The 26918-nt window shown below is 40.8% G+C and overlaps 2 protein-coding genes across 23 annotated transcripts in view; both read left to right on the top strand.

Annotated features, from left to right (window-relative positions):
* Window positions 1-17767, top strand: part of MGA (MAX dimerization protein MGA) — a 168032-nt gene extending 150265 nt beyond the window's left edge. For 15 of the 17 annotated variants that reach the window (XM_031668812.1, XM_031668802.1, XM_031668813.1 and 12 more), the window contains 7 exons: window positions 2827-2957; window positions 6192-6243; window positions 8697-8903; window positions 10157-10268; window positions 10546-10779; window positions 12682-12858; window positions 13834-17676. In XM_031668812.1, the coding sequence (XP_031524672.1) occupies window positions 2827-2957; window positions 6192-6243; window positions 8697-8903; window positions 10157-10268; window positions 10546-10779; window positions 12682-12858; window positions 13834-15110 (2190 nt within the window). In that variant the 3' untranslated portion in view covers window positions 15111-17676. Of the gene's footprint in view, window positions 1-2826; window positions 2958-6191; window positions 6244-8696; window positions 8904-10156; window positions 10269-10545; window positions 10780-12681; window positions 12859-13833 lie in introns of all 17 variants that reach the window. The other 2 variants (XM_021940454.2, XM_031668803.1) reach the window with 2 other exon arrangements.
* Window positions 17768-22017: 4250 nt separating this feature from the next.
* Window positions 22018-26918, top strand: part of MAPKBP1 (mitogen-activated protein kinase binding protein 1) — a 53132-nt gene continuing 48231 nt past the window's right edge. For 3 of the 6 annotated variants that reach the window (XM_021940459.2, XM_003900813.5, XM_021940457.2), the window contains exons 1-2: window positions 22034-22144; window positions 22693-22915. Coding sequence is in view for 4 of the 6 variants with exons in the window: in XM_003900813.5 (XP_003900862.1) it covers window positions 22802-22915 (114 nt within the window). In the remaining 2 variants the exon portion in view is untranslated. Of the gene's footprint in view, window positions 22145-22692; window positions 22916-26918 lie in introns of those variants that run through there. The other 3 variants (XR_002523036.2, XM_021940458.2, XM_009209980.4) reach the window with 2 other exon arrangements.

Below are 26918 nucleotides of genomic sequence, written 5' to 3'. Positions count from 1 at the left end.
AATCCCAGCACTTTGGGAGACCGAGGTGGGTGGATCACCTGACATCAGGAGTTTGAGACTAGTCTGGCCAACGTGACAAAACCCCATCTCTACTAAAAATACAAAAAATTAGCTGGGTGTGGTGGCAGGTGCCTGTAATCCCAATACTCAGGAGGCTGAGGCAGGGGAATTGCTTGAACCCAGGAGGCGGATGTTGCATTGAGTCCAGATCACGACATTGCACTCCAGCCTGGGCGACAAGAACAAAACTCCGTCTCGGGGAAAAAAACCACAACTTATTAAAAAAAAAAAAAAAAAGTTAGTGGGCTGTGGTTTGCTGACGCCTGACGTAAGGTCTGATTTTAAAACATGGGGAGATCATAACCAGCTGCCTGTGGAGTGCCCTAAAATCTGAACTATAGCCTTCTCTTCAGGAGCAGATGAAAGCCATCTGCACTGATTGTCATACAACTGCTTGTTTTAGAATCGCACTTCCTTGAGATTCATTCTGCCTCTGTTATCTGGTCCTTTTCTGTTAATGCTTAATTGCTTTATGCAAATAAAATAAAACAAAAAAAGATTACTGTTTTAAAAATTAAAATGTTGAAATATTTTATTTTAGAGACGGAGTCTTGCTCTGTCGCTCAGGCTTGAGTGCAGTGGCGTGAACTCGACTCACTGCAACCTCCGCCTCCAGGGCTCAAGCAGTTCTCCTGCCTCAGCCTCCCGAGTAGCTGAGATTACAGGAGCCCACCACTGCACTCTGCTAATTTTTGTCTTTTAAGTAGAGACGGGGTTTCACCATCTTGGCCAGGCTGGTCTTAATGTTGTTATGTTGGTTATTTCAGTACCTCCATTGTCTCATTTATAAAGGAGGATCTTGCTCTAAAATTGGATGATTCTATATTCATTTGAGTTATACTTTCTCTCTAGCCTAATCTTTTTCAAGAATGGATGTAAATTCATTGACTTTAGCAGTTATATTGCAGATTTTTTTGTGTTTTTTTACAGCCGAAGTAAACATGAGACCAAAAAACAGTTCAACTTTAAAACCAGTGAAAATTGTTATTACTATTAGGGGAACTGATATAATAGATCCTCTAAAGTAGGTTTTTTCCTTTTTTCTTTTTTTGACTGAGTCTTGCTGTGTCGCCCAGGCTGGAATGCAGTGGTGCCATCTCGGCTCACTGCATCGTCTGCCTCCCAGGTTCAAACGATTCTTCTGCCTCAGCCCCCTGAGTAGCTTAGGATTACAAGCGGGCACCAGCATGCCCAGCTAAGTTTCGTGTTTTTTTAGTAAAGACAGGGTTTCACCATATTGGCCAGGGTGGTCTCGAACTCCTGACCTCAGGTGATCCACCCACGTTGGCCTCCCAAAGTGCTGGGATTACAGGCGTGAGCCACTGTGCCCAGCCTGAAGTATCTTAATCATACAAGGAGGCATTGCCTGAATGTACTAATAGGGAATTTGACAAGCAAACGAGTTATACTTTTTTTTTTTTAAAGGTCATATTAAGTGATCTCTAAAATCTAAACATTGTTTTTATTTACACATCTCACACCTATGTTACGTTTATGATTAGCATTGGAATACCGTGAGGGAAGTGGTGAATAGCTTCTTTAATTTAAATCTTCCTTGTGGAAGTTAATCCACAAATCTTCCTTGTGGATGTTATTTAGAAATCCTGCAGTTATACCAGGTGCTGTAGCTCTCTCCTGTAATCCCAGCACTTTGGGAGGCTGAGGCAGGCGGATCACCTGAGGTCAGGAGTTTGAGACCAGCCTGACCAACATGGTGAAACCCTGTTAGTAAACAATACAAAAATTAGCTAGGTGTGGTGGCACAGTCCTAGAGTCCCAGCTGCTGGGGAGGCTGAAGCAGGAGAATCATTTGAGCCCAGGAGGCGGGCTCGTTTACTATGTTTCTGGCATAGTAAAGAGTTTTTTTTTTTTTTTTTTTTTTTTTTTTGAGGGGGGCACAGAAATGTTGCAAGTAAACACTATTTTTAAAGGTGGCCTTAAAAAGATCTGCTTATCCCATATATCCATATAACTCTAGTGTTACATAAAATATTTAGCAAGTTTCTGTGACAGGTGCCCAGTAAACACTTTGATTGACTCCTTTTTTGGTATAATAAGGAAATCCAGCAATCCTGGGCTGTTTTGAAACCTGAAATTCCTTACAGGCTCTGAATTTGTGGGGTTGAGAGAGTTGCAGGACTGGGCTGTATCCTATTTCCATACCTGCCTGTGTATGCTAATGTGTGTTGATTTGTGGGCATCTGATAGGATGTTGGTCATGAAGCCCCCTTAAAGTGGCACTTGAATTTTTCTCCTTTCTATATTTATCTCACCAAATTTTATTTTACTGTTATTTAATCTTAAGATTTATGAAACCTTAATATATCTGTACCTGAATTTTGTCCACTGGAAATAACACTGAAGCATCAATGCAGTCCTTTGAGGACGCTGTTAAGTTTAATGATGTCTGTTTATTTATTTTTTATTTTATTTTTTTGAGACAGTCTCATTCTTGTCTTCTAGGCTGGTGTGCAGTGGTACAGTCTTGGCTCACTGCAGCCTCGAACTCCTGGCCTCAAGCAGTCCTCCCACCTCACTCTCCCAAGTAGCTGTAATTACAGGCGAGCGCCACCATGTCTGGCTGATTTTTGTATTTTTTGTAGAGACAGGGTTTTGCCATGTTGCCCAGGCTGGTCTTGCACTCCTGAGCTCAAAACGATCCACCTGCCTGGGCCTCCCAAAGTGCTGAATTATAGGTGTGAGTTGAAAAGTTTAGGTGTTCTTGCTAATCAATACATTATTTACTTTTGTAATGATGTATTTTAGACTAACTGTGTAGAATATATTGAGGATGACGAGGAGCACGTGGACATTGAGACTGTAGAAGAGCTCTCAGAGGAAATTAATGTTGCTCACCTGAAGACCACAGTGGCCCACACACAGTCATTCAAACAGCCGTAAGTCTTATTGCTCTTTGGATTGTTGTTTTTGTAGCGTTGTAACCAGAAATAAAATGAAATGTTCTGTTTAGGAGCTCTGGGTAACTGATCTGGTTCCTTCTTCCTCTAGCTTTTTTTCTGATTAGTATAGATGAGGAGAGGAACTAGAATTTGGATAATTTTCTTTGGTCATTGGTAGGAGGCAGTGTGTAAATGTGAATAACATGCTTTTGGAGCCCGATAGACTGGTGTTATAAAATACTAGTTTTGCTAGTTTGTAGGTATTTAACCTTGGGCAAATCTTTAATCTCTCTGAACCTCAGAATCTTTACCTATGAAATGAGGAAAATGCCCCCATTTGAAGTGTTAAATGAGGTAGTATGTACAACTAGCATAATAACTGATATAAATGGACTACTCAACAAAAGTTAGTTTCTTGTATCATTTAAGAATAGGCATTACATTCTAAATGTGGTTACTTTACTAGCTGAACAGATGAGATACAGGTAGGAAAATTTTTCTTCGTATTTCACTGGTGAGATGAAAATGTGGAAGGAATGATGACTTGCTCAGGAAAATTTATTTCATTTTCTGTTTTAGTAAGCCTTATATTGATTATGGATTGGGGTGTGAGAAAGAGTAGGGAAGGAAGATATTTTGTGCCAGACATTGTACTTTTCCTGTCATCTCATTAACTACAATGATATGAAAGTAGCTATGAGCTGAGAAAGAATAATTCTTCGTTCCTACTGATACTGAGAAAGTTGAAGGAGTAGAAAGTAGGACTGATAGTTCTCTTCACTCCGGAACTGTTTGCAGGCTACTTCAGTTACCTACTGGCTAAACTTGAAAGAATTTAAAGCCCTTAAAAACTTAATTAGACTTAATGAGTTTAGCAGTATTGCTGGGATAATGAGTTCTGTATACTAAAACTGAATTTGTAAACAATGGCAACAAACAAAACCTCTAAAAAATATTTGCAATAGTAACAGGAAAACTGCTGTGTGAGAATGTTCTCTGACAAGCTGTGTAAGAGTTTTCTTAGAAAATTGTATTGAAAGACGAAGAGGAATTCAGCAAATGGGGAGAGATAACATGTTAATGGATTGGAATAGTAAAGGGCCAAGAATAACCAACACACAGCACAAAAACCGTAAGGGAACAGATTAAAGTAAAAAACTAAAGATTTAGGCTGGGCGTGGTGGCTCACGCCTGTAATCCCAGCACTTTGGGAGGCCGAGGTGGGCAGATCACCTGAATTCAGGAGTTCAAGACCAGGCTGGCCAACATGATGAAACCCTGTCTCTGCTAAAAATACACAAATTAGCCGGACTTGTTGGCACACCCCTGTAGTCCCAGCTACTTGGGAGGCTAAGGCAGGAGGATCACTTGAACCTGGGAGGTGGAGGTTGCAGTGAACTGAGACTGTGCCACTGTACTCCAGCCTGAGAGACAGTGAGACTACATCTCAAAAAAAAAAAAAAAAAAAAAAAATTAAAGATTTAATTAGATTTGTTTAAATTGTTTAAATTTAATTAAAAATAAAGGTTAAAAGAATTTAAAAATTCTGTCAGAACACCGTGAAAACAGTGAAAAGGCAAACTCAGACTGTGAAGAAAGTGTTTGCCATACATATTAACTAACAAAGGATTAATGTCGAGGGTATAAAAAAATTGTTACAAGTCACAAAAAGATGACTCAGCAAAAAAGTAAATAATGGATATTAGAGACAGTTGACAGAAGAAGAAACCTAAAAGCCCAGTAAACACATGTACATTTGTTCAACTTCACAAGTAATTAGGGAAATGCAGATAAAACCACAGTGACTTTACCAATTCACACTCATGAGACTGCAAAAATGGAGATTTCTGATAGTACAGTTATCTAGGTTTGGAGCAATGGGAACTCTCATACAGCAAGTGGGAGTGTACATTGTATTACCAGTTTAACAGTTCCTGAACTTGAAGGTGTGCATATCTTTCTTTTGCCTGGCAATTCTGCTCCTATGCCCTAGAAAAATTCACACAAGGGGTCGTGTATGGGACTGTCCATTGCAGCATTGTTTGCTATTATGAAGATTTAGAAACAACCTAAATAACTACAAACATTCTGGAAAAAAAAAAATTCGGGAAAATTCACATTGTGGAATACTATGTAACAGTTAAAACAATTGGAATTAGAACTCTGTGTATCAGCATATATCAGGTGTAATTTATTTGTACTTTTATTTTCAATTTTTTTTTTTTTGTAGAGACGGAGTCTTGCTATGTTGCCCAGGCTAGTTTTGAACTCCTGGCCTCAAGCAGTCCTCCTGCCTTGGCCTCCTAAAGTTCTGGGATTACAGGCATGAGCTACTGTGCCTGGCCTTCAGGTCGAATATTGAATGAAACCAATGAGTTGCAGAAAGATACAGTATAGTATATAATATTTAAAGTAGTACTTTTTTTTTGTTAAGTATATATATATTTCTAGTAAAACTTACAAAGATGTGCATGGTAAAACTCTGTCTTAGAATGTTTACCCTTGAGAAGGAGGGAAGGGAATGTGATTGAGTGGACTGCACATAAAACCTGTATTTTTGAGCTGTATTATTTCTCAAGCTAGATGGTTCATATGTGGGTGTTCATTATACACTTGGTCCTCCTTCACAGTTGGGAGGGACCAAGTGTATAATGGAAAAGCATGTATCCACAAATATAGAAAGCATGTATTTGTGGATTCACCCAACTGTGGATTGGAAATATCTGGAAGAAGAAAAATTGCATCTGTATTGAACATGTATAGACTTTATTGTCATGTCATTATTCCCTAAACAATACAGTATAACAACTATTTACTTAGTTTTTACATTGTACTAGGTGTTATAAGTAATGTAGGGGTGATTTAAAGTATATGGGAGGAGGTACCTATGTTATATGCAAATACTATACCATTTTATATCAGGGACTTGAGTATTCAAGGATACTGCTGGAAGTTTTGGAACGAGTCTTCCATGGATACTGGAGGATGACTTTAAATTTGTTTATATGGTTTTGTGTATTAAATATTTCATGATTGTACAAAGTAATTTGAAGTTTTAGTGACTATTTGTACACTTTCAGAGAAAATATATAATGTCAAGTAAATAATGTGGCTGTATATCACACCTTGGGAAAAAGAAACTGTAATTTGGAATGGTTTGGTTGTAGCTGTGAAATATGTCTTAAGATTATTAAATTTCAGTAAGCACTGAAAAATCCTGTCTTTATCCAGGTCGCGTACTCACATCTCTGCAGATGAAAAAGCAGCTGAAAGGAGTCGAAAGGTATTTAGGTTATATTTAGTGATAATTACTCATTGAATAAAATTGGTAACATTTATTTTAGGGTTGAAACAACATTAGCTATATTAGCCACGATTTTTTCTCAGGGCTATTTTTGCCAGTGAGTTAATATAATCAGTTTTTTCTCCTTAATGAAATTATACTACTAAGGTCCTTTTTTTCCCCCTTTTAATTCTTCTCCTCAGAGGATAGACTAATTTAGAGGAGTTAAAAATGGATATGAAATTTATGAGAATATATGTGCTTATTTGAAAACTGTTCTTGTAATGGTTTGATGTAAAACAAGCTGCCATTCTTTCTTGCCTGGGCTCATGATTTTCAGTGATTTAAAAAACTATCCTCTGCAAAATGGCTAGCAGTTCAGGGATCCATGAAACAATAAACCTTTAATTTTCTTAATCTTTTTGGTATATATCATAGTAACATAATTAAGCAGGGTTTTCTGTTTTTCCTAACCAACAGTAGGCATGGAGGAGAGTTTGGTTTGTTTAAATTGTTTTCCACTTGTTTTTTTATCTTACTTTAAAAGATTAAAAAAAGTCAATGATGGCTTGGGTTGAAGTAGAGGGTGGCATTTGGTTCCTTTAAAAAATCATAGTACAGTTTGGTTTTGATCTGATTTGGGGACTCACGATACAACGTATTTGCATGGTTGTAATTATTTGCATATATCATTATATTTGGCTTTTAAAAATTTATTCTGAAGCATTTTTCAGATATAACAGGAATTTTCATAATAGCTTATTTACGTAATCCATTGTTTTGTACCCAAATAATTATATGCAAATTCTTGCTTCACTTTGCTATATTTAATGTTTATATTGCCTTTCTTTCTGTCTTGTTGGCTCTTTTATTCTCCCATTCTATCTTAATGCATAATAGGTTTAACTTTAGAAAGGCAGTGGCTTTTCCATGAGAGTTTTTGGGTACTGTCAGAGTTATGATTAAGCAAACAGTGTCAGAAAAAGAGACAATTAGAAACGTCAGAGGGAAAAAACACAAAACCAAGAAACTGCACAGGACAGGAAATATTATTCACTTTGTATGAGTAGTGTTTATAATGTCATAATAGTTAATGTTGATATTTTTCAAAAAAAGTTTATAACCTATAATTAAAATATAGAAGACTTAATTTCAGTCTTGAAAAATGTGAGAATACATATGACAAATTGGGAGGTGAGAGAGGGAAGAAGAAATAAAGGGAAGGATACAGGTGCTGATACCCTCATTTTACAAAGTAGAAAGGCAAGATAGATTGTTTATTCTTGACAAAATAAGAAATTAAGGTAGAATTCAAGTTGCTAAGGGATCAGTAGAACAACTAAAAGTAGTGATGTAACTATATTGGAATGATAAGGTGGTATGAGACATGAGAGTGATATGAGCTCAATCCTCTTCTGCATAGCAAGAAGGCAGTAGATAGCATTGAAAATAGAAAAAAAATAAGCTTATGTTACTATTTTTGGTTTAGGATATAGATTTAAGAACTAGAAGAAGCTGCTAAAAGAATTAAAAAGAGATTGTTTCTGAGGATCCAGGTACAAGTTCAAGGCATAGTTGCTTTTCATTATCAGCGTGTGTGTGTGTGTGTGTGTGTGTGTGTGTGTGTGTGTGTGTAGATGAAGTCTTACTGTGTTGCCTGTGTTAGTCTCAAACTCTTGTCCTTAAGTGATCCCCTACCTCGGCCTCCAAAAGTGCTGGAAATCACAGATTTCAGCCACTGTGCCTGGCCAGCCTCTTCATATATTTTAAGTCCTATAAACAAAGATTGTAATGGAATAAATAAGATAGAGAAAGGAGGCCTTAAGCCTTTCTGAGGATCAAGAAGGACTTTCCTGAAAAAGTTTGAGTTTGAAGTGTTAAGTTTTAAATGTTATGGAGGTTTAGGTAAGAGGTGGGATAAGTAATCTAGGTACAGGTAAAAAGCCTGTGTAATGGCAGGGAGGTGTGGGATTGTGTAGCATGTCTTGGGAATTTCTAGCAGATAGGAATGGTTGGAGAGAAAGGGGATTTAGAAGAGTGGCAGTTGATTCTTTACCAGATTGAGGAGGATCTTACAGTATTTTTTGAAAAACAGTTAATGTAATTTGTATCATGAAAACAAGTTTTAGTAATATAATAAATTACATAAGTAAGCGCTTTCAGATCTTCTACGCCTGTAACATACACAATTTCTTCCTTGTTTGAAAATCACTGAAATTTGAACTAAGAGCTGGTAAGATCACTTCAGCATGCATTAGAAATTATACTATTGGCATTGTAAGAGTTAGATTTGAAGGAAAGATAGACTGGTAGTAAGATGACCAATTGAGAGGCTGTTACAACAGTCCAGACAAAAGGTAATGGGTGCCTGAAATAGGGCAGTGTCATTTGGAACAGAATAAGAGGGCCAATTACACGTTCAAGATGTTTAGGAGGCAATCTTGTTTGAACAGGCTCCACCAATTCCTCTAAAACTGAAGCCTGATTACTGGAGTGACAAACTACAGAAAGAAGCAGAAGCGTTTGCTTATTATCGCCGGACACACACTGCCAATGAGCGGCGGCGGCGTGGTGAAATGAGAGATCTCTTTGAGAAATTAAAGATCACATTGGGATTACTTCATTCTTCCAAGGTTTCTAAAAGTCTCATTCTTACTCGAGTAAGTGTTCTGTGTAAATGACAATAAGAGCTTGACTAAGAGATTCTTACTGGTGCTATGAGAAAGAGAATCCACTGACATATATAAGGAACATTGAAATAGAGCTACTTAAATGTAACAGTTGAATATGGACTACTGAATGCCCAATAAATCCCTTAGGGGGAAAATCATTATGCTAAGTCACAGGAGCTTTTCATTGAAAGTCAGGTTCTTTTTTTTTGTTTTTGTTTTTTGTTTTTTGTTTTGAGATGGAGTTTTGCTCTTGTTGCCTAGGCTGGAGTACAATGGCACGATCTTGGCTCACCGCAACCTCTGCCTCATGGGTTGAAGTGATTCTCCTACCTCAGCCTTCCAAGTAGCTGGGATTTCAGGCATGCACCACCACACCTGGCTAATTTTGTATTTTTAGTAGATCAGTAGTAAAGTTTGTATTTTTGTATTTTTATTAGAGACAGGGTTTCTCTATGTTGGTCAAGCTGGTCTCGAGCTCCCGACCTCCAGTAATCTGCCCACCTCTGCCTCCCAAAGTGCTGGGATTACAGGCATGAGCCACCACACCCAGCCGAAAGTCAGGTTCTTAAATGGGCACAGCTCTCCTTTCTTCAGATAGAGTCAGAAACTCTGGTTAGCCATGTTGACCATGAGACGTAAAGAATGTCTCTTTATGTTGGTGTTCTTGATAGCACTTAGTACAGGTTATCACAGTGTAAAGCATAGCATAAGTGATATTTTAATATGCTTAACAGTTGACAGTCATTTTAAAAGAAAATCTGAAATATTCAAGGGAGCAGAAGTTTTAACTTTGCGTGTAGAATATCTAAAGTATTTCATTTAAATTGTTCTTAAGTAGAAGCTGGAAGAGGACAAGATAAGCAGTCATATCCCTCTAGAGCAAAGTTATTTCAGCCAGATTTTGGTTAGACTAGAAGATGATCTTGAAGTTGATTATTAAAATCTAAGCAGAGCACAAGTGTTTTGTATCTCCTTGCAGTAGTGGAATACCTACTACCATTCAGTGATGCTCTTTGAAAATAATCATGGTCACGTTCCTTAAAAGTGTAAGCCAGAAACCCTCTTACAGTTTAACAAAAAATAATTTCTGAAACATCAACAATTGTTAATGGAATTTAAAAATTCTCTTAAGATGTTAGATTAAGTTTTTTTTTTTTTTTCATTAGAGAATTGTGTAGACCTTACCTGTGTTTAAAGAAAGAGTGAATCAATTTTCAATAATACCACTATTTCTATTCTAGGCCTTCAGTGAAATTCAGGGACTAACAGATCAGGCAGACAAATTGATAGGACAGAAAAATCTCCTGACTCGAAAAAGGAATATTCTCATACGGAAAGTATCGTCTCTTTCAGGTGAGATAAGTAAATAATCTCTGGTAAAGAACATAATTATAGCTTCAGCAAGGAGAAATCCTCAGTAGATCTTTCAGACACTTAATTGAAAGCTTGACTCCCACAGTTCACAGCACAGTTATCCTCTGACTGGGTGGGTTGTTTCTTGTGAATTGTAATCACCTTACTTTCCATAGTTTTTGGGAATATTGTTAAAGCGACTAGATTTCCGTTGACTCTGTTTCTCATTATGTGGGGTAATGCAGAAAGTACTAATGTATTGTCTGTCAACCTATAGGTAAGACAGAAGAAGTGGTCCTGAAGAAGCTAGAGTATATTTATGCAAAACAGCAAGCACTAGAGGCACAAAAAAGAAAAAAGAAGATGGGATCAGATGAGTTTGACATGTCTCCCAGAATTAGCAAACAGCAGGAAGGATCTTCTACATCATCTGTAGATCTTGGACAGATGTTTATAAATAACAGGAGGGGGAAACCTTTGATTCTTTCCAGAAAAAAAGACCAGGCTACAGGTAGGAGGGAGATTCTTTGCTTTCCTTAATGTAGATTTGTATCAGTTGACTTTACTGGACTGACCATCTTCTCTTGTCCACATTTTTAGTTTTGTTTTTTTTTGTTGTTGTTGTTTTGTTTTTTGTTTTTGAGACAGCTCTGTCACCTAGGCTGCAGTGCAGTGACGTGATCTTAGCTCACTGCAACCTCCACCTCCCTGGTTCAAGCGATTATCCTGCCTCAGCCTCCTGAGTAGCTAGAACTACAGCGTGCACCACCATGCCCAGCTAATTTTTTTAATTTTTAGTAGAGATGGGATTTTGCCCTGTTGGCCAGGCTAGTCTCGAACTCTTGACCTCAAGTGATCCACCCACCTCGGCCTCCCAAAGTGCTGGGATTACAGGCATGAGCCACCACACCGAGCCCACAGTTTTAGTTTTAATTAAATGAATTAAAGATGGGTTGTATAAAAAATAGAATATTAGCTACATTAGATTTTGGTTTCTGGTTGTAATACGCACTCATGCAAATCCTGAAAAGTTACCAGTCCTGGTAACATATTAGTCTATAGTCATGTATTTTTAATGAGTAGTTTTTTAAACTTAATCTTTTCAGACTTTATACTTCGTGATTTCCCTACAGTTCTGCTGATGGGTTTAATAAGTTGGGTCTAGCTGAGACCAATAAATGGGAAATTTTTTGTAAAATTTAATTTTGTCAAATCAGGCTCTATTTTTCATCAGATCACTTACTAATACATTGCTATTAAGAAACAGTAGGCCAGGCACGGTGGCTTATGCCTTTAATCCCAGAACTTTGGGAGGCTGAGGTTGACAGATCACTTGAGGTCGGGAGTTTGAGACTAGCCTGACCAACATGGAGAAGCCTTGTCTCTACTAAAAATACAAAATTAGCCAGGTGTGGTGGTGCATGCCTGTAATCTCAGCTACTTAGGAGGCTGAGGCAGGAGAATCGCTTGAACCCTGAAGGTGGAGTGTGAGGTTGTGGTGAGCTGAGATCGTGCCATTGCATTCCAGCCTGGGCAACAAGGGCGAAATTCTGTCTCAAAAGAAAAATAAAAAAAAAGCCAAAGCCAAAGTAAATTGGTCTTAAATTCTTATTACCATCTTGATTTTGGAAGTAAAGCTGTATTGATTTTATGTGTTACTTATATTCTTAGAGAATGGTATATCTGGCTGGGCACGGTGGCTCATGCCTGTAATCCCACCACTCAGGGAGGCAGAGGCAGGAGAATTGCTTGCACTCAGGAGTTTGAGACCAGCCTTGGGCAACATGGTGAAACCCTGTATCTACTAAAAATACCAAAATTAGCCGGGTGTGGTGGTGCACACCTGTAGTCCCAGCTACTTGGGAGGCCGAGGCAGGAGAGTCACTTGAACCTGGGTGGTGGAGGCTGCAGTGAGCCGAGATCACACCACTGTACTCCAGCCTGTGCGACAGAGTGAGACTCCATCTCAAAAAAAAAAAAAGGTATATTCTTTTTTACTCTTTGGATGTTTGGATAGCCCAGTGTATGAGCCAGAAAAATCTGGTGTGGGTGTTTTGTTTTGTTTTGTTTTGAGACAGGGCCCCACTCTGTAGCTCAGGCCGGAATGCAGTGTCTCGCTTGCAGCCTTGACCTCCTGGGCTCAAGCAATTCTTCCACCTTAGCCTTCCTAGTAGCTGGGACCACAGGTGCACACCACCACACCCGCTTAATTAAAAAAAAATTTTCTTGTAGAGATGGAGATGGGGTCTCACCGTGTTGCCCAGGCTGGTCTTGAACTCCTGGGATCAAGTGATCTGCCTGCCTCAGCCTCCCAAAGTGCTGGGATTAGAGGCATGAGCCACATAAATCCCACCTAGTCACACCTAGCTGTGACTGCCTTTTATCTGTAACTAATTTCTGATCTTTCTTGCAGAAAATACCTCACCCTCGAACACTCCACACACCTCTGCCAATCTTGTGATGACTCCACAAGGGCAATTGCTCACCCTAAAAGGTCCCCTATTCTCAGGACCAGTGGTAACTGTTTCTCCTGATCTCTTAGAATCTGATCTTAAGCCTCAAGTTGCCAGTAGTGCTGTGGCTCTACCAGGTACGTCATAAGTGTTGTCCTCTATGGGAAGTGATAAAGTTATCTCTAGCATCTCACAGTGACCAAGGAAGGCTTTGGATGTGTTCTGTAATGAAAAAGAGCTATTCCGTTGGCATTTGCCTTGGTAAGAGGTGGCCCTATTTTTAGAACATATTTGGCTTGAGTTACGGTACTGTTTGGTGTGTTTTACACCTGGTATTGAGCACCATTTTGTGAACTCTAGTAATTTCTAAGAGGAAGAATAAAAAAGATGTCAGAGGGAAAGGAAGATGTTAAATAATCACGGTCTTAGGTCTTGGTGTTGATAAATATTTGTCAGTTTCTTGTGGTACTCAGAGATGATAACACTCCTGCATTACGAGCCTCATTCACTTTGAGCACTACTCTGTTTTGGGGCAAAGGGTAAAGTTGAAAGAGAATTCTCACTTGGGTGATTAGGTGATAAAGGTAAAAGGGTCTCTTTAGTAATATTAGGTAAAAGGTAAGGGTCTATTAAGGTAAAAGTGTCTCTTTAGTAATATGAAGATCCTCATTACTTTATTGCTATTGCCAGCCAAAATTCCTTGTCTCTACCTCTTGCCAGACTCACTCTGGAGGACTCATCTTTTCCTGGTTCCCATGCTGCCTCTAGGGCTTCATTTTCTGTGCTAAGTAGCAGTTAATTGGGTGAACAGAATCAAGATGTATTTCTGCCTTAGGACAAGAATTAACTTGGGGGAGCATTTCTATAAAATAATTAAATGGAACTTTAAAAAATGGTGGAAAGAGCCTTTTGGTTGGATTTTAGTTGAGTTTTTTCTTATTGGGTTAGGTCAGTAATTTGAAGAACTGATACTTCTTTCATCTTGATAAAAGTAGAGTGCTGAATTTAGACTACAACTCCCTAAGATGGTCATATGGTATGACAGAGAGAGAGAGAGATGCTAACTCTGTAGATCTAAATGAATTTTTCTTTTTTTAATTTTTGTTTTTCAGAAAACGACGACTTATTTATGATGCCACGAATTGTTAATGTGACATCATTGGCCACAGAGGGAGGTTTGGTAGATATGGGTGGCAGCAAATATCCTCATGAAGTTCCTGATGGCAAGCCATCTGACCATCTGAAAGACACCGTCAGGAATGAAGATAATTCCTTAGAGGATAAGAGTAGAATCTCTTCCAGAGGAAACAGAGATGGCAGAGTGATGTTGGGTCCAACGCAGGTTTTTCTGGCAAACAAAGATTCTGGTTATCCACAAATAGTTGATGTTTCCAGTATGCAGAAAGCACAAGAGTTCTTACCTAAAAAGATTTCTGGTGATATGAGAGGGATTCAGTATAAATGGAAAGAGAGTGAATCAAGAGGGGAGAGAGTGAAGTCAAAGGAGTCTTCATTTCATAAATTAAAGATGAAAGATCTCAAGGACTCAAGCATAGAGATGGAACTGAGGAAAGTAACATCAGCTATAGAGGAAGCAGCTCTTGATTCCAGTGAACTGCTAACTAACATGGAAGATGAGGATGATACTGATGAGACACTGACTTCACTGCTCAATGAAATTGCCTTCCTTAATCAACAACTAAATGATGACTCTGTTAGCCTGGCTGAACTACCCAGCTCTATGGATACAGAGTTCCCAGGGGATGCTCGGCGGGCTTTTATCAGTAAGGTTACTTCTGGAAACAGAGCAGCTTTCCAGGTTGAGCACTTGGGAACTGGTTTGAAAGAGTTGCCTGATGTTCAAGGGGAGAGTGACTCTATCAGTCCCCTCCTCTTGCACTTGGAAGATGATGACTTTTCTGAGAATGAAAAACAACTTGCAGAACCAGCCTCTGAACCAGATGTCCTTAAGATTGTTATTGACTCTGAAATGAAGGATTCCCTCCTTTCCAACAAAAAAGCTATTGATGGAGGGAAGAATACTTCTGGCCTCCTTGCAGAGCCTGAAAGTGTGTCCTCACCCCCCACCCTACACATGAAGACTGGCCTGGAGAACAGCAACAGCACAGATACTTTGTGGAGGCCTATGCCAAAGTTGGCCCCTCTAGGTTTAAAAGTAGCTAATCCTTCCAGTGATGCAGATGGTCAGAGTCTCAAGGTGATGCCTTGTTTGGCACCTATAGCTGCCAAAGTTGGGTCAGTTGGACACAAAATGAACTTAACAGGGAATGACCCGGAAGGCCGGGAAAGCAAGGTGATGCCTACATTGGCACCTGTTGTGGCTAAATTGGGCAACTCGGGGGCCTCACCAAGTTCTGCAGGGAAATGAACTTACTTGTCCTTAAGCAGAAGCCAGGCTGTGAGGGGAAACTGATCTCACCTCCTTTCTCTGCAGGCATCTGTTTGTTTGTGTCTTGGAACTTGGATCCTTGACTTGGATGATGCAGTGGATAATGATGGGAGAAAGGGGGTAGGGTGCTGACCCTGGTATTAAGAAGTACTCTGAAATTCTGATCATGTTAAAATGTGTTACCTCACTTGTGGTGCTGGGTCCCCTCATCCTCTCTAAGAAGATGTGATCCATTACTGAACACGAGGTGCCCCTCTTACCCAAGGAATTTATAACAGGACTCTGGCTCCACAGTGATTTCTAGTTCTTCCCCCACAAGCGAAAGAGCTGTTTGCAACTTTGGAGTTGCTGTGGACTGAACTGTAGCTTGTAGCTGTTGAATTAAGTCTGAAATCTAAGGAATGTGATGGACTTGTGCAAAGGGATCCAGAAGAGATACTTTTTAGTTAATGTTTCAAGAATAGGGAGAGAGAGGATGTGTACCATGGAATACCAAAGTGAAGGACTTTGTGTCATTCAGCAAAATTTTCTTTTTTCATATCCCAAGTAGCTCCCATTCCCTCACCTTTTCAATCAGAATTAACAAATTCAAGCCTTCGGTAAAGTAGGGATGCTTTTAACTTTTACTATTAAGTTAAATATTTTGAGATCTTAAAAAAATAGTAGTTCTCCCTTATTATTTTTGTGGGCATTGAAAAGCTCATTTTGCAGTACCAGGGATTTTTACTGGGAATATATATTTTGGAGGTAGGCATAGAGGGAGCCCTACCCCTTCCACAAATTACGTCACTCAAGAGACGGCTAAAATAAAATGCATTATCCCCCCAGACCAGAGACAGTGGCCAAAATAAAAAATCATGGGGCTGGAAATTTCCCAAATCAAACCAGCCTCCTGGTGCTTGAAGGTTTCATTCACTATTACCTGCACAGGATGTAAAGAAAAGTCACAGTAGGCACTCTTTACCAGGGAAATAAGGCAGTATTTGAATCACAAGATATATTTTTTATCTGCAACCATGGATTCAATGATGTGTAGAGCTTTTTCACTCATTAGCTGTCAGGATATGAAGGACTGACAGTCTGTAAAGATATTTATATTTTTGTATAGTTGTTTTCATAGATTTCTCAAAGGCTGAAGTTTTCAACCTAGAAGATGAGATTTGTATTGAGTATAGAAATGATGTTTCCTATCTAGTTTGTAAATAATCATGGTGCACTTGAGGGGTCTCTTGGAAACTCCTGGGGGCAAGAATCACTATTCTGAAACTGTATAGACTGGGATTTAGCTGCTGCATTTTGCCTTTCTTAAATAATTATATTTTGGAATGTAACCCCTGTTCTGTCTTCATTGACAGGATTTGCTTGTGTTGTTACAACACTAACACAAGAGCTTCCAGTGCCTGGGCCGTGCCTAGGTGATGCTATTTCTTCTACATCTCCTGTCTTGTTTATCCCAAATCCCACTCAGCGTATCTTCAGACCTAGGTTGTGAGACCAACTTTGGATTGGATCTAGCCAGTGAATTATTATTTCCATGGTTGGTTCCCTGTTAACTCTGGTAATCAACAGATTGAAAACGGTGGAAGAACTTCCTCTGCAAATTGCAGTGGGAGCAAATTCTTGTTGGTTTTGTGCTGCTTGCCTTTCTAGATCTGCTCATCAGCACTTAACCTTCCCTCCTCTAAAGGTTACTAAAGAAGCTTGAAGTAGGTAAAGAGTGCTCCTCAGCTTCTCATTGTCCTTCCACTCTTTACCCAGCAGATTTCATTCAATGCCTTAGCCAAGGAATCCAGCACCTGTCTCCCCTGCTAATAATTGTCCTTAGAGATGCTAGTACTTTAATTCAGGTATAGCAGTTTCCCATTATTTTCTTGCTTGTCTTTTCCCTACATTTCCTCCTGATTTCCCAAGGCTCTTTTTGTGGCTTTTGAGGGTCAGCCAAGGAGCAGGCAAGTGAGTGAACAATCCTCAGGAAAAGAAGGACCATTTTAGCTTAACACTTCCTTTTTTTTTTTTTTTTAAAGAAGAAAATAGGTAAATAGGTAATGATTCTTGATTGGAGATACTTCACTCTTGATGAGAGTTGTATGAAGATGGAAATGAGGGATGATTCCAGGCGTTTTAGGGGGAAGGCTGCAGATATCATTCTAACCCCCAAGATACTGTGTTCTCAAGACCTCTTAGAGCTAGGTGTTGTCAGGGATAATTTGAGGAGGGCTTAGTCTTCAGAACAATCCTGCAGTCTTGACAGAAACCTAAAATCTCCAAAAACTCCTACCCTTTAACCTTACCCTAGGGGGAACTGATCTATGAGTATTACATATGTGATTATGAAAGGTGAAGTTGAGTGAGAGGAGTTGAGGAATGTGGAAGACAGTGAGCTCTCACCCTAACACTATAAGAAGCATGATCTCAGTAGACCAATAATTCGCCTTTTTATACATCTGTAAATAAATGGAATGTTTTTAAGAATATAATTATGTCAGATTTAGCATTTTCTTTTATATATTAAATATATATATCTTTCCTTTTCTGCTTTCGAAAAGTGACTATTTTTTTAGAAATCTAAGAACAGAAGTTTGGTGATTGAAAGGTAGAATATATAAACCTGAAATAAATCAGTTAAAATAATTAAAGCAGAACTTGGTGTTGGGAGGTTTGTGCCAACTTGGAGTAGAGAAATCTAATTCCCTAAGACATATTCGAGAGAGCTGCCACTGAAGTGGTTTTATCATAGGAATCCTTTCCTTTTCTCAAAGTTTCTGATATGCCATTTGGGGGAGGTTTTTGGTATTCTAATCCTTGTAGCATGTTTTACATGGAGGCTTCAAAATTGTGTGCAACCTGATGGCAAGTATTTGTTTTAGAAGTCATTCTAAAATCATTCTAGTGTCAGTATGAGCAAGGCAGTTTACCTGTTAACCTTGGGGAGTAAAGGTACACAAACACAGTCTTAGTGGTAAAGGACAGTAGGTGTTCTTAAGGGAGGATATGTTAAAGGGTTTGACAGTTAACAAAAATGTTTAAAGGAATCCTTTAGACATCCAACTACTCTTAATCTATTAAGGTCACTAACAGATCAAGTCCAGTTATATAAGCTTCATACAAATTGTTCACTTTGTGTAATTTTATAGTAAATGCAGTAGTTTTTTCCTGGAATTATGAAATCCCTGATGCTAGGCTCTTCCAAAGTTTGAAAATGTTTTGAACACACAAGAAAGACAATCCGTGTTATTTTGGGTTTAGTGGTTTAGATAATTTTTTTTCTTTTTCTTTTCCTTTTTTTTTTTTTTTTTGAGACGCAGTCGCCCAGGCTAGAGTGCAGTGGTGCGATCTCGGCTGACTGCAAGCTCCGCCTCCTGGGTTGACGCCATTCTCCTGCCTCAGCCTCCCGACTAGCTGGGACTACAGGCGCCCGCCACCACGCCTGGCTAATTTTTTTTTATTTTTAGTAGAGACGGGGTTTAACCGTGTTAGCCAGGATGGTCTCAATCTCCTGATCTTGTGATCCGCCTGGCTCGGCCTCCCAAAGTGCTGGGATTACAGGCGTGAGCCTCCGTGCCTGGCCTACTAATGAAATTTTACATGGACACAAATATCTAGGTGCAGAGAAAATTAAGGCTAAGATACTCAGACTCACTGCCAGTTGGAGGAAAAAAATCAGTTAAAATGCATTTTTTTGGAATAGAGGGAAATAATTTGGTAAGTACAACTTTTTATTTGAGGCATAGCTAATATTACATGACTGAGCTGCTCTTACACATAAGTGTTGAGTAGAATAGTGATGGTAGTGCATTAAGAGGATGGGAAGACTATGGGATGAGTTGGAAATTTTGAGACAAATCTAAACTCTACTAATTTCTATTGTAAACTGCTGGTAGAAAAGATAGGAAAGCAGTCTTGAAAGTATGGTTTTGAGATCCATTCTGTTTCCAACTGCAATCATTGGTCTCAGCTGTTGCACAGTGCCTTGCATGTAAAGGTGCTCAATAAATATTTGAATTGATGAGCAAATGTTTAGCCTGTTTCCCAGGATCTTATAATTGTACCATATTTGCATGTTATGCCTAGGGTGAATTTTAAAATTTGATCTAATGAGTATAGTGCTAAACAGAACTATATAACATCTATTCCCAGACATCTAGAATTTCAGAAGCTGGCAAACACTATGTATAGATGTTTAGGACATATAAAAGCAGAATAAAGTGTTAAATAGTGTATGGATGATGAAATACGAAGAGTTAACTGCATTTTGGAGGATTGGGATTGCAAGTAGAGTCTTGCGTCACTTAATGATGGGGATATGTTCTGAGAAATGCAGCTTGGGTGGTTTTGTTCTGCAAACATCATAGAGTAGACTGTTCATAGAGTAGACTGTACTTACACAAACCTAGATAGTGTCGCTTAACCACACACTTAGGCTATGTTGCTCCTAGGCTACAAATCTGTATAGCATGTTACTGCACTGAATATCGTAGGCAGTTTTAACACATGGTAAGTGTGTGTCTACACATAGGAAAGGTACAGTAAAAATATGGTATTATAATTTAATGGGATCATGTGGTCATTGAAATGTATACAATGGCTGTAAATCTGAGTGGAGATTTCTGTTCACATTAGACCTGGGACTGTTATTTTCTGAGGAATTCATGAAGAATGGGAATAGCCTATAGCCTATTTCTATATTGGTATCTCAAAGGCAGCATAGTACCTAGACAATAAAAGTTGGACTGAATTGTGAAGAATTAAAAATGTGTGGGCCGGGCGTGGTGGCTCACACCTGTAATCCCAGCACTTTGGGAGGCCAAGGCGGGCAGATCGTGAGCCGGAGATTGAGACCTCCTGGCCAACATGGTGAAACCCTGTCTTTACTAAAAATACAAAAATTAACTGGGCATGGTGGCGCGTGCCTGTAATCCCAGCTACTTGGGAGGCTGAGGCAGGAGAATGGCTTGAACCCGGGAGTTGGAGATTGCAGTGAGCTGAGATCACCACTGCACTCCAGCCTGGCGACAGAGTGAGGCTCTGTTTTAAAAAAAAAAAAATGTGGCTTTGGCCTAAGACAGAAAGTACCCAGGTTTCAGACTTAAGAAATCCTCATTACACTGCTTTCAGTTGTTTTTCATGAAAGAAATGACCAATGATACTTCGTAAACCATTTACCTGGCCATGAGTGATTAGGTGAGAAAACCATTAGTGGACACCAGAATGATCTGGAGAGGATTAGGGATGGCTCTGGGCACATTTTTACTCTAGTTTAATGCGTGGAGATGGCAGCTGCTGTGGTCTGCAGCATGCAAGTAAAGACACCAGGTGGCACCATTTATTAGCTTTTACTCCCATGGAGAGGTTGCATCATGTAACTAGCAAGAGGTTGAGGGAACCAACTATCTCTTGCATATTGTAGCTAATGGTTCTTGCCTTCTTCCTCCAGACTTGGGAAATAAATGTGAAAATCGTATTTTATGTTTCATAATATTTGCAGTTGCATGGTTGAAGGGAAGAAGGCCACATGTTATTGCCAGTTGGTCTTCCAGGAGATGACATCCATCATCTCCATGTCAACTTGTGAGCTTTACAAATCTCATTTTTAGTATGTGGCTACAGTATACACAAGCACATATGTGCTTTGCCACTTGGCTGTACAAGGCTCACCATTGTACACAAGCAATGAGTTTAGGGGTTCTTCCCTCTTGCTATCACATGTCTTCTCCACAGGGCTGCAAAAGATCTGGGTAGGGTGAGACAGATAGACCAGTGTAGTATTCCCTTGGGAACCCTTGTCTTTGGCTTAGGCTTTTTCATAAGGTATAATATTTTCTTAGAGGTTCTTCCCTCTTGCAGACACATGTCATCTCCACAGGGATTCAAAAGATCTGGATAGGGTGAGACGGACACACCAGTGTACTATTCCCTTGGGGCCCAAGTCTCTGGGTTAGGCTTTTTCATAATTTCTTATGGTAGTAAGTGGAGAATACAGAGGAAATATATATTTCATGTAACATTTCCGTGTATTCCCTCTGCCTCCCCCGACATGAGTTAGAAAAACTACCCCTCGATCTAGTATCAGCAAGCTCAACAGTGACAGCAAGGAACAGCCCTAGAGAAAAGGATTCACAAGTAAATGGAACGAGGAAAGATCTGGAGCAACGAAGTGCTGCTGGTCAGCTTTAGCTGAGGAAGCACAATGGGACGTCGGAGGCTAAAGAAACCATGAAACCTGCAGTATTATTAACATAGCACATTCACTTGTCTTCTCTTGCCCCCGCACGCCCAAAGCTCTGTTCGAGGCCACCCTTTCCCCTTTCATAATGACCAATCAGGTTGCCCAGTGCAAAAACACTATTAAATTCTTAGCTATTAAATTGCGTTATTCAGAATAATCCTTTCCACTTTGAGTCTACGTGGCGTACTGGCTGCGAGCAGAAACTACTTCAGGCGCTTTAAATCTCAACACTTGTGGTCGCTGGGAGCAGAGCTCTTAGGCTGTAGCTCAGTCTTGTAATTCTGAGCTACGAGTTTCAGCTACGGTCCCTCGGGCCTATCAAATGGCAACCTTAACACTCTGGAGGCGTGGTTATCGTCTTGGGGCTCTGGGAAGTGCAGTTACATGGGGGACCAGGCCTGATAATACCATAAAAGGCTTGGTTCTCTCAATTCTGAAGCCATGTTCTGTTGACCTTCCTCTAAAAGCGGTACCCGCAATTGTGCGGATTCAGTGGTTCTCTAGTCCCAAGCCGTCTGCTTCCTGGGCCCTTTCATTGGCTCCGCCCCCGTAAATCTTGCTCGTCCACTCTGGAAGCGCTCTCCTGACTACAGGCCGCGCCCCTCGCATCGGCTCCGCCCACCTGGCGCGCAGCTTGGCCCAGGCGGTAGTTCGCGTTTTGAGCCGATCGTGCCACCATAGCTCCTGCTGCTGCTTCTACCACTGCCGCTACAGCCGCGGAGCTGAAATTGCCGAACGCGATGCCCGAGGGCGCTGTGAGCGGGGTGGCCCTCGCTCGCCGAGGCTGGTGAGGCTGGCCCGAACGGGGGCGCTGACGAGTAGCAGGGGCCTCAGAGGCGGGTGAAAGATAAAGGTCCAAAGCCGCTGTGGAGGGCGGAGAGCGAGCTCTGGAGATAGGGAGTGGGGGAGGGAGGCTCCCGTGGCAGAAAGAGTTGTGGGCTGCGGCGAGCCCCGCCGCGCCGAGTCCCCACCCGCGCTAGCGCAGGTGTCCAGGCCTGCGGAAATCCCTGGTGGTCTCGGCGGCCTCCTCCGTTGGACTCTACAGTTGCCATGGGAGCAGTTGGGCATTAACGGGAACCAGATCGTCCACGAGACCAACTAGGTCCCATCCATCTCGCCAGTTAAACGCCTCTGGCGGGCGTGGGCCTGGCATTTCTTAGTGGCTTAGGATTTCCCCCCTTTTTCGTGAGCCTTTCCTTCCGACGTTGCAAGAAACTGTGCAGGGCTAGAAGGTGGGGGTGAGGAAAATGGTGAGAGCAATACCCAGAGGTAAAAACTGCAGACTTCGCTAGGCAGAAGGTAAGACACTGTTATACTTGGCTTCTGCCATCTCAGGTCAGTGAGAGGGCATATTGGGAAGCCCTGTGGAGTGGGAAGACAGTGCCGCTGTTGAGACAAGACCCGGGACTGTGCTGGGGACTGTCCCAAGGGGTTCCTCGTCATAATGGCTGTGGAAGGGTCAACCATTACCAGCCGGATCAAGAATCTGTTGAGATCTCCATCCATCAAACTGCGCAGGAATAAGGCAGGAAACCGACGAGAGGACCTCAGCTCCAAGGTGAGTCCTGTTGGGAGCCACCTCTTTCCAAACCCACCCTCTCCTGCTCAATGTTCCTCGTTAACCTTCCTGTTTCTTGGGAAAGATAACTAGAAGCTCTTGTTTACTCTAAAGGATCACATGTGATCTGTGCAGGCAATTTAGGTTGAAGGAAAAAGCAGCAGGGGTGGGCATGCTGAGATTCATCCATGAGAAGAGGTGAATAGTAGGAAGGCCACCTGGGTTCAATTGAGGCCTCACTATACACTAAGCATGTGCTTGGGAAGCCGGTTGATATGCTATGACTCAGTTTCCCTTCTTGGGAAAGGACAGTAGGAACACATACCTTGTGAAGGGCTAAGGTGTGACTAATGTAGCTGCAGGTGTTAATGTAACAGCTGGGGTTATGTAAGACTGTAGTGGCAGAAAGAAATAGCTAAAACACCTAGTCAGAGTTACTGGCTTGGTAATTGCTCTTGCCTAGGGTCAAAACAAATTTTTTTTGGCCCTTCAAGAGGCTAACTGGAGCATCTTGGCTTCTTAGGAATGATAACATGCAAGAAGCCAGATATCTGTCAGCAAAAAGTTCTGGATGGCCCTTGAGCATTGCTTATCTCATTCACTATATGCCAAGAGCCACATGCCACTCAGCTGCAGATGATCCTCAGAGGCAAAGTTCCTTTCCATCCCTTCACTTGTCTAGGTTTTGGTCCTTATGCTTTCTTCAACTAAATAAACCCCACAACTTTGGGAACCCAGAAGTAGACTACATTTGTTTAATCACTTGAGACCAGGGCTTTATTCCCACAGGATCAGATCAGATTTTGTGTCTTATTAGTAGCCTGTAAACACAATAGCCTTGTGAGGTACGAGGTTGTTACTGGGAGAGGCATTTGAGACCACAGCATTGTATTGCTTTGCCTGTATCTCTTCAGTGATGAGTAAATCCCATGAGGAATGATTTAGAATGCCACTGTACAACTGGCAGGGTTCTGGGAGGGAGGACTTAGTTCAGCCCTGTATTCATTAGCAGAACCTGGAGTAGGTTTGGTAAGAAGGTGAACAACTTTCCTGTATATTTCAGCAGAAGTTGTGTTGAATCACAGTTTGCTACAAGGTTTTGTGATCGGTGGACATTGTGACCCTTCCAAGGTCTCTTATTCATCATTGTTTCTATTCTCCTGAGGCAGGCAAATAAGCCTGAAATGTAGAAATTGTTTTAGATATGACTCTGTTCATTCTTAATACTGCAAGTGCTCTTATTCTTGGCTGGTAACTTGGCAGTGATCAGCACTGTTAGAACAATCTTCTCAAATCTTTGGCCTCTTTTTCTGGCCAGGAGTGGTGTATGTAGTAGAAATGTATAATAAGAGTTTAGCCTTCATTGTTAATTCTTACTGTAATTTTGGTCTGGAATCCAGAAAGTATGTTGCCATTCTTTAAGACTTCCAATATCACCCATTATTAATGCATTTAACAAGTGTTTATTGAGTGCCTGTTAAGTGTGCAATCAGTTATGGGTAAAACATTACCCTTGCCATCAAAGAGCTTATGGCTAGTCAGACATGTAAACAATTAAAACACAGTGTGGTTAAGTGCTGCTCTAGAAGTATGTGTACGTTGTTAATGGAAGTACAGGGGAGGCAACCTAACTCAGTTTAGAGGAATTAGGAAAGGCTTCACAGGCTGGTCATGGTGGCTCACCCCTGTAATCTCAGCACTTTGGGGGGCCAAGGCGGGTGGGTCACTATGTCAGGAGTTCGAGACCAGCATGGTCAAGATGGTGAAACCTGGTCTCTACTAAAAATACAAAAATTAGCCAGGCGTGGTGGTGCACGCCTGTAATCCCAGCTACTTGGGAGGCTGAGGCAGGAGAATTGCTCGAACCCAGGAGTCCGAGGTTGCAGTGAGCTGAGATCCCGCCAGTACACTCTAGCCTGCATAACAGAGCAAAACTCTATCTCAAAAAAAAAAAAGGAAAGGCTTCATAGAGGAAGGGATGCTTGAACTGTGAGTCCTAAGGCAGGTGGAGAAGAGCTCTCCAGGAAAACAGTGGAAAAGGGGCATCCCTGGCAAGACCATTTACCCATTCCCTGTTTAAAATAGGAATTCAGTGCTTCAGACTGCTTTAGATGGCTTTGTCTGTCCTGAAGCTGTGTATGAAATACTTAGCTGAAGTTGAATGACCCTTGAATGGTCTGGCAGCAAAATGACTGGTGCATATCTTTAGCACCCAAGAGGCGTAGCTGTCTTTGTGTGCCCAGGACCCTAGAGATGCCAGACTCCCCACACTCCTTAGTAAAAGGTCTCTACCTAAGATTATTCTAAAAGCCTGCCTTGTGATTACTCTAGTGTATTAAGCTCTGTGGACCAGGCGTATTAAGCTCTGTGAGTTGCTCTAATATGTGGTGGCTGTGGGTAATCAGGATAAAAGGAAATTTGTGATTCATGGATAGCTAATTCTCAAATAAAATTTGAAGACAAAAAGGCACACGCCCCTTTTGGGGGGCAAAGAAGGAAATGTCAGCAAGCCTTTATGCAGCTCTTACTTCAGATTGCCTCCTGCTTTGAATTATACTATTGTTTCTATCTAAAGTAGCCTTCTCCTTTACACCAAATTCTACACTTATTTTTAGGTCCAATTCTGTATTTATCAGAGCCACAGGGCTTTCTGTGACTAGCCCCCGACCTTGAAACCAATATCTTATTGTTGTTTTATGTATGTCTTCATTTCCTAAGGATCGGGGTCATGTTCATTATTTCCTTTACATCACACCGTTTAGGACAGTGTAAAATAGGCAGTAAGTACTTAAAAAAAAAAAGAATAATTTAAAGATGTCAAATATAGTGCGGGATAAACTTGGACATCTAGGTGAATAAAATAATCAGGACGAATTTATGACCTCTTTAGAAGAGAAATCAAAACTAGGATTAATGAAAAGGTGACAAAGAAGTAGAGATGCAACCTAATTAGGTGTGAAGGACGTAAGACAGAAGAAGTCCACATATGTAGAAAGCAGTGCTCTAGTAAAGGGTTCTTAATTCAGGAGAAACCTAGTTAAAAAATATGGCTAAACTCTGGTGTGCGAGAGCCAGTGGAGGTGGAGATTTAAGTTACAGCAAAGAGAGTAGATGAGTGCTGAGATTTTCATTAAGCTTTTTCGAAGGGAGGGAAGTCTCTTCAGTGGAGTACATTGGAAAAGACTGATTTAAAGTTTTATATTAAATCAGCTTAGTCTTGGTGAAGTGTGACTTGAAGTTACCAGTAAAGCCCCAAGTTCAGATCCTGTAGACATGTCAATTCCTGCCTCTCATCTCTAAGTTGGGGTGTGTTTTCCTTAAGAAGCAAATGTGTGTGATCTTGGTAGCTAACCCTCCTCCTCTTAGAAGTTTCTGAAAGATTTTTATGTGGAGGGAGCTGGGCTTGTTTTCAAGGACAAAGGACAGAAATGGACCGAAGCCCAGCAGGCAAGATTTAAGTTAGGGTTACAAAAGGATTGTCTGCGCTGGAGGGTTGCTAGATTTTTAAAAAGTAACCGAAGGAGGTATTGAGATCTTCCTCCTTAAGAGCCATTAATCTGATCTAGGTTATATTATTCCTTCTGGAAACAATGGGTAAGATGACTTTCTTCTAGTTGTGTTTTTTTAATTGTAAATCTAATTCTTCTTTCTCTATTTTTGTCTCCAAGTTTTTTTCCTGTATAGTTGTGTAGTGGTACTTCGAGCTTGAGCCACCACGCCCAGCCAGTTATTTTTGTTTTTTGTAGAGACAGAGTCTCACTCTGTGGCCCAGGCTGGTCTCGAACTCCAGGCCTCAAGGGATCCTCCTGCCGCAGCCTCTCAAAGTGCTGGGATTACAGCCATGAACCACCATGCCCAGCTCCTGCCTTACTTTCTGAGTAGCTGGGACTAGCGGTGCTCGCCTCTGTGCCAGGCTCCAGGGAACACGCTCTGAGCTCTCCACATAGAATAGATGACTAAGAGTGGATGTCGCTGTGGCCAGCAGCTATGCCCCTCATCACCC

Source organism: Papio anubis, chromosome 7, assembly GCF_008728515.1.
Source record: "Papio anubis isolate 15944 chromosome 7, Panubis1.0, whole genome shotgun sequence".
Taxonomy (NCBI): Eukaryota; Metazoa; Chordata; class Mammalia; order Primates; family Cercopithecidae; genus Papio; species Papio anubis.
This window is presented reverse-complemented; position numbering and strand designations above follow the sequence as displayed.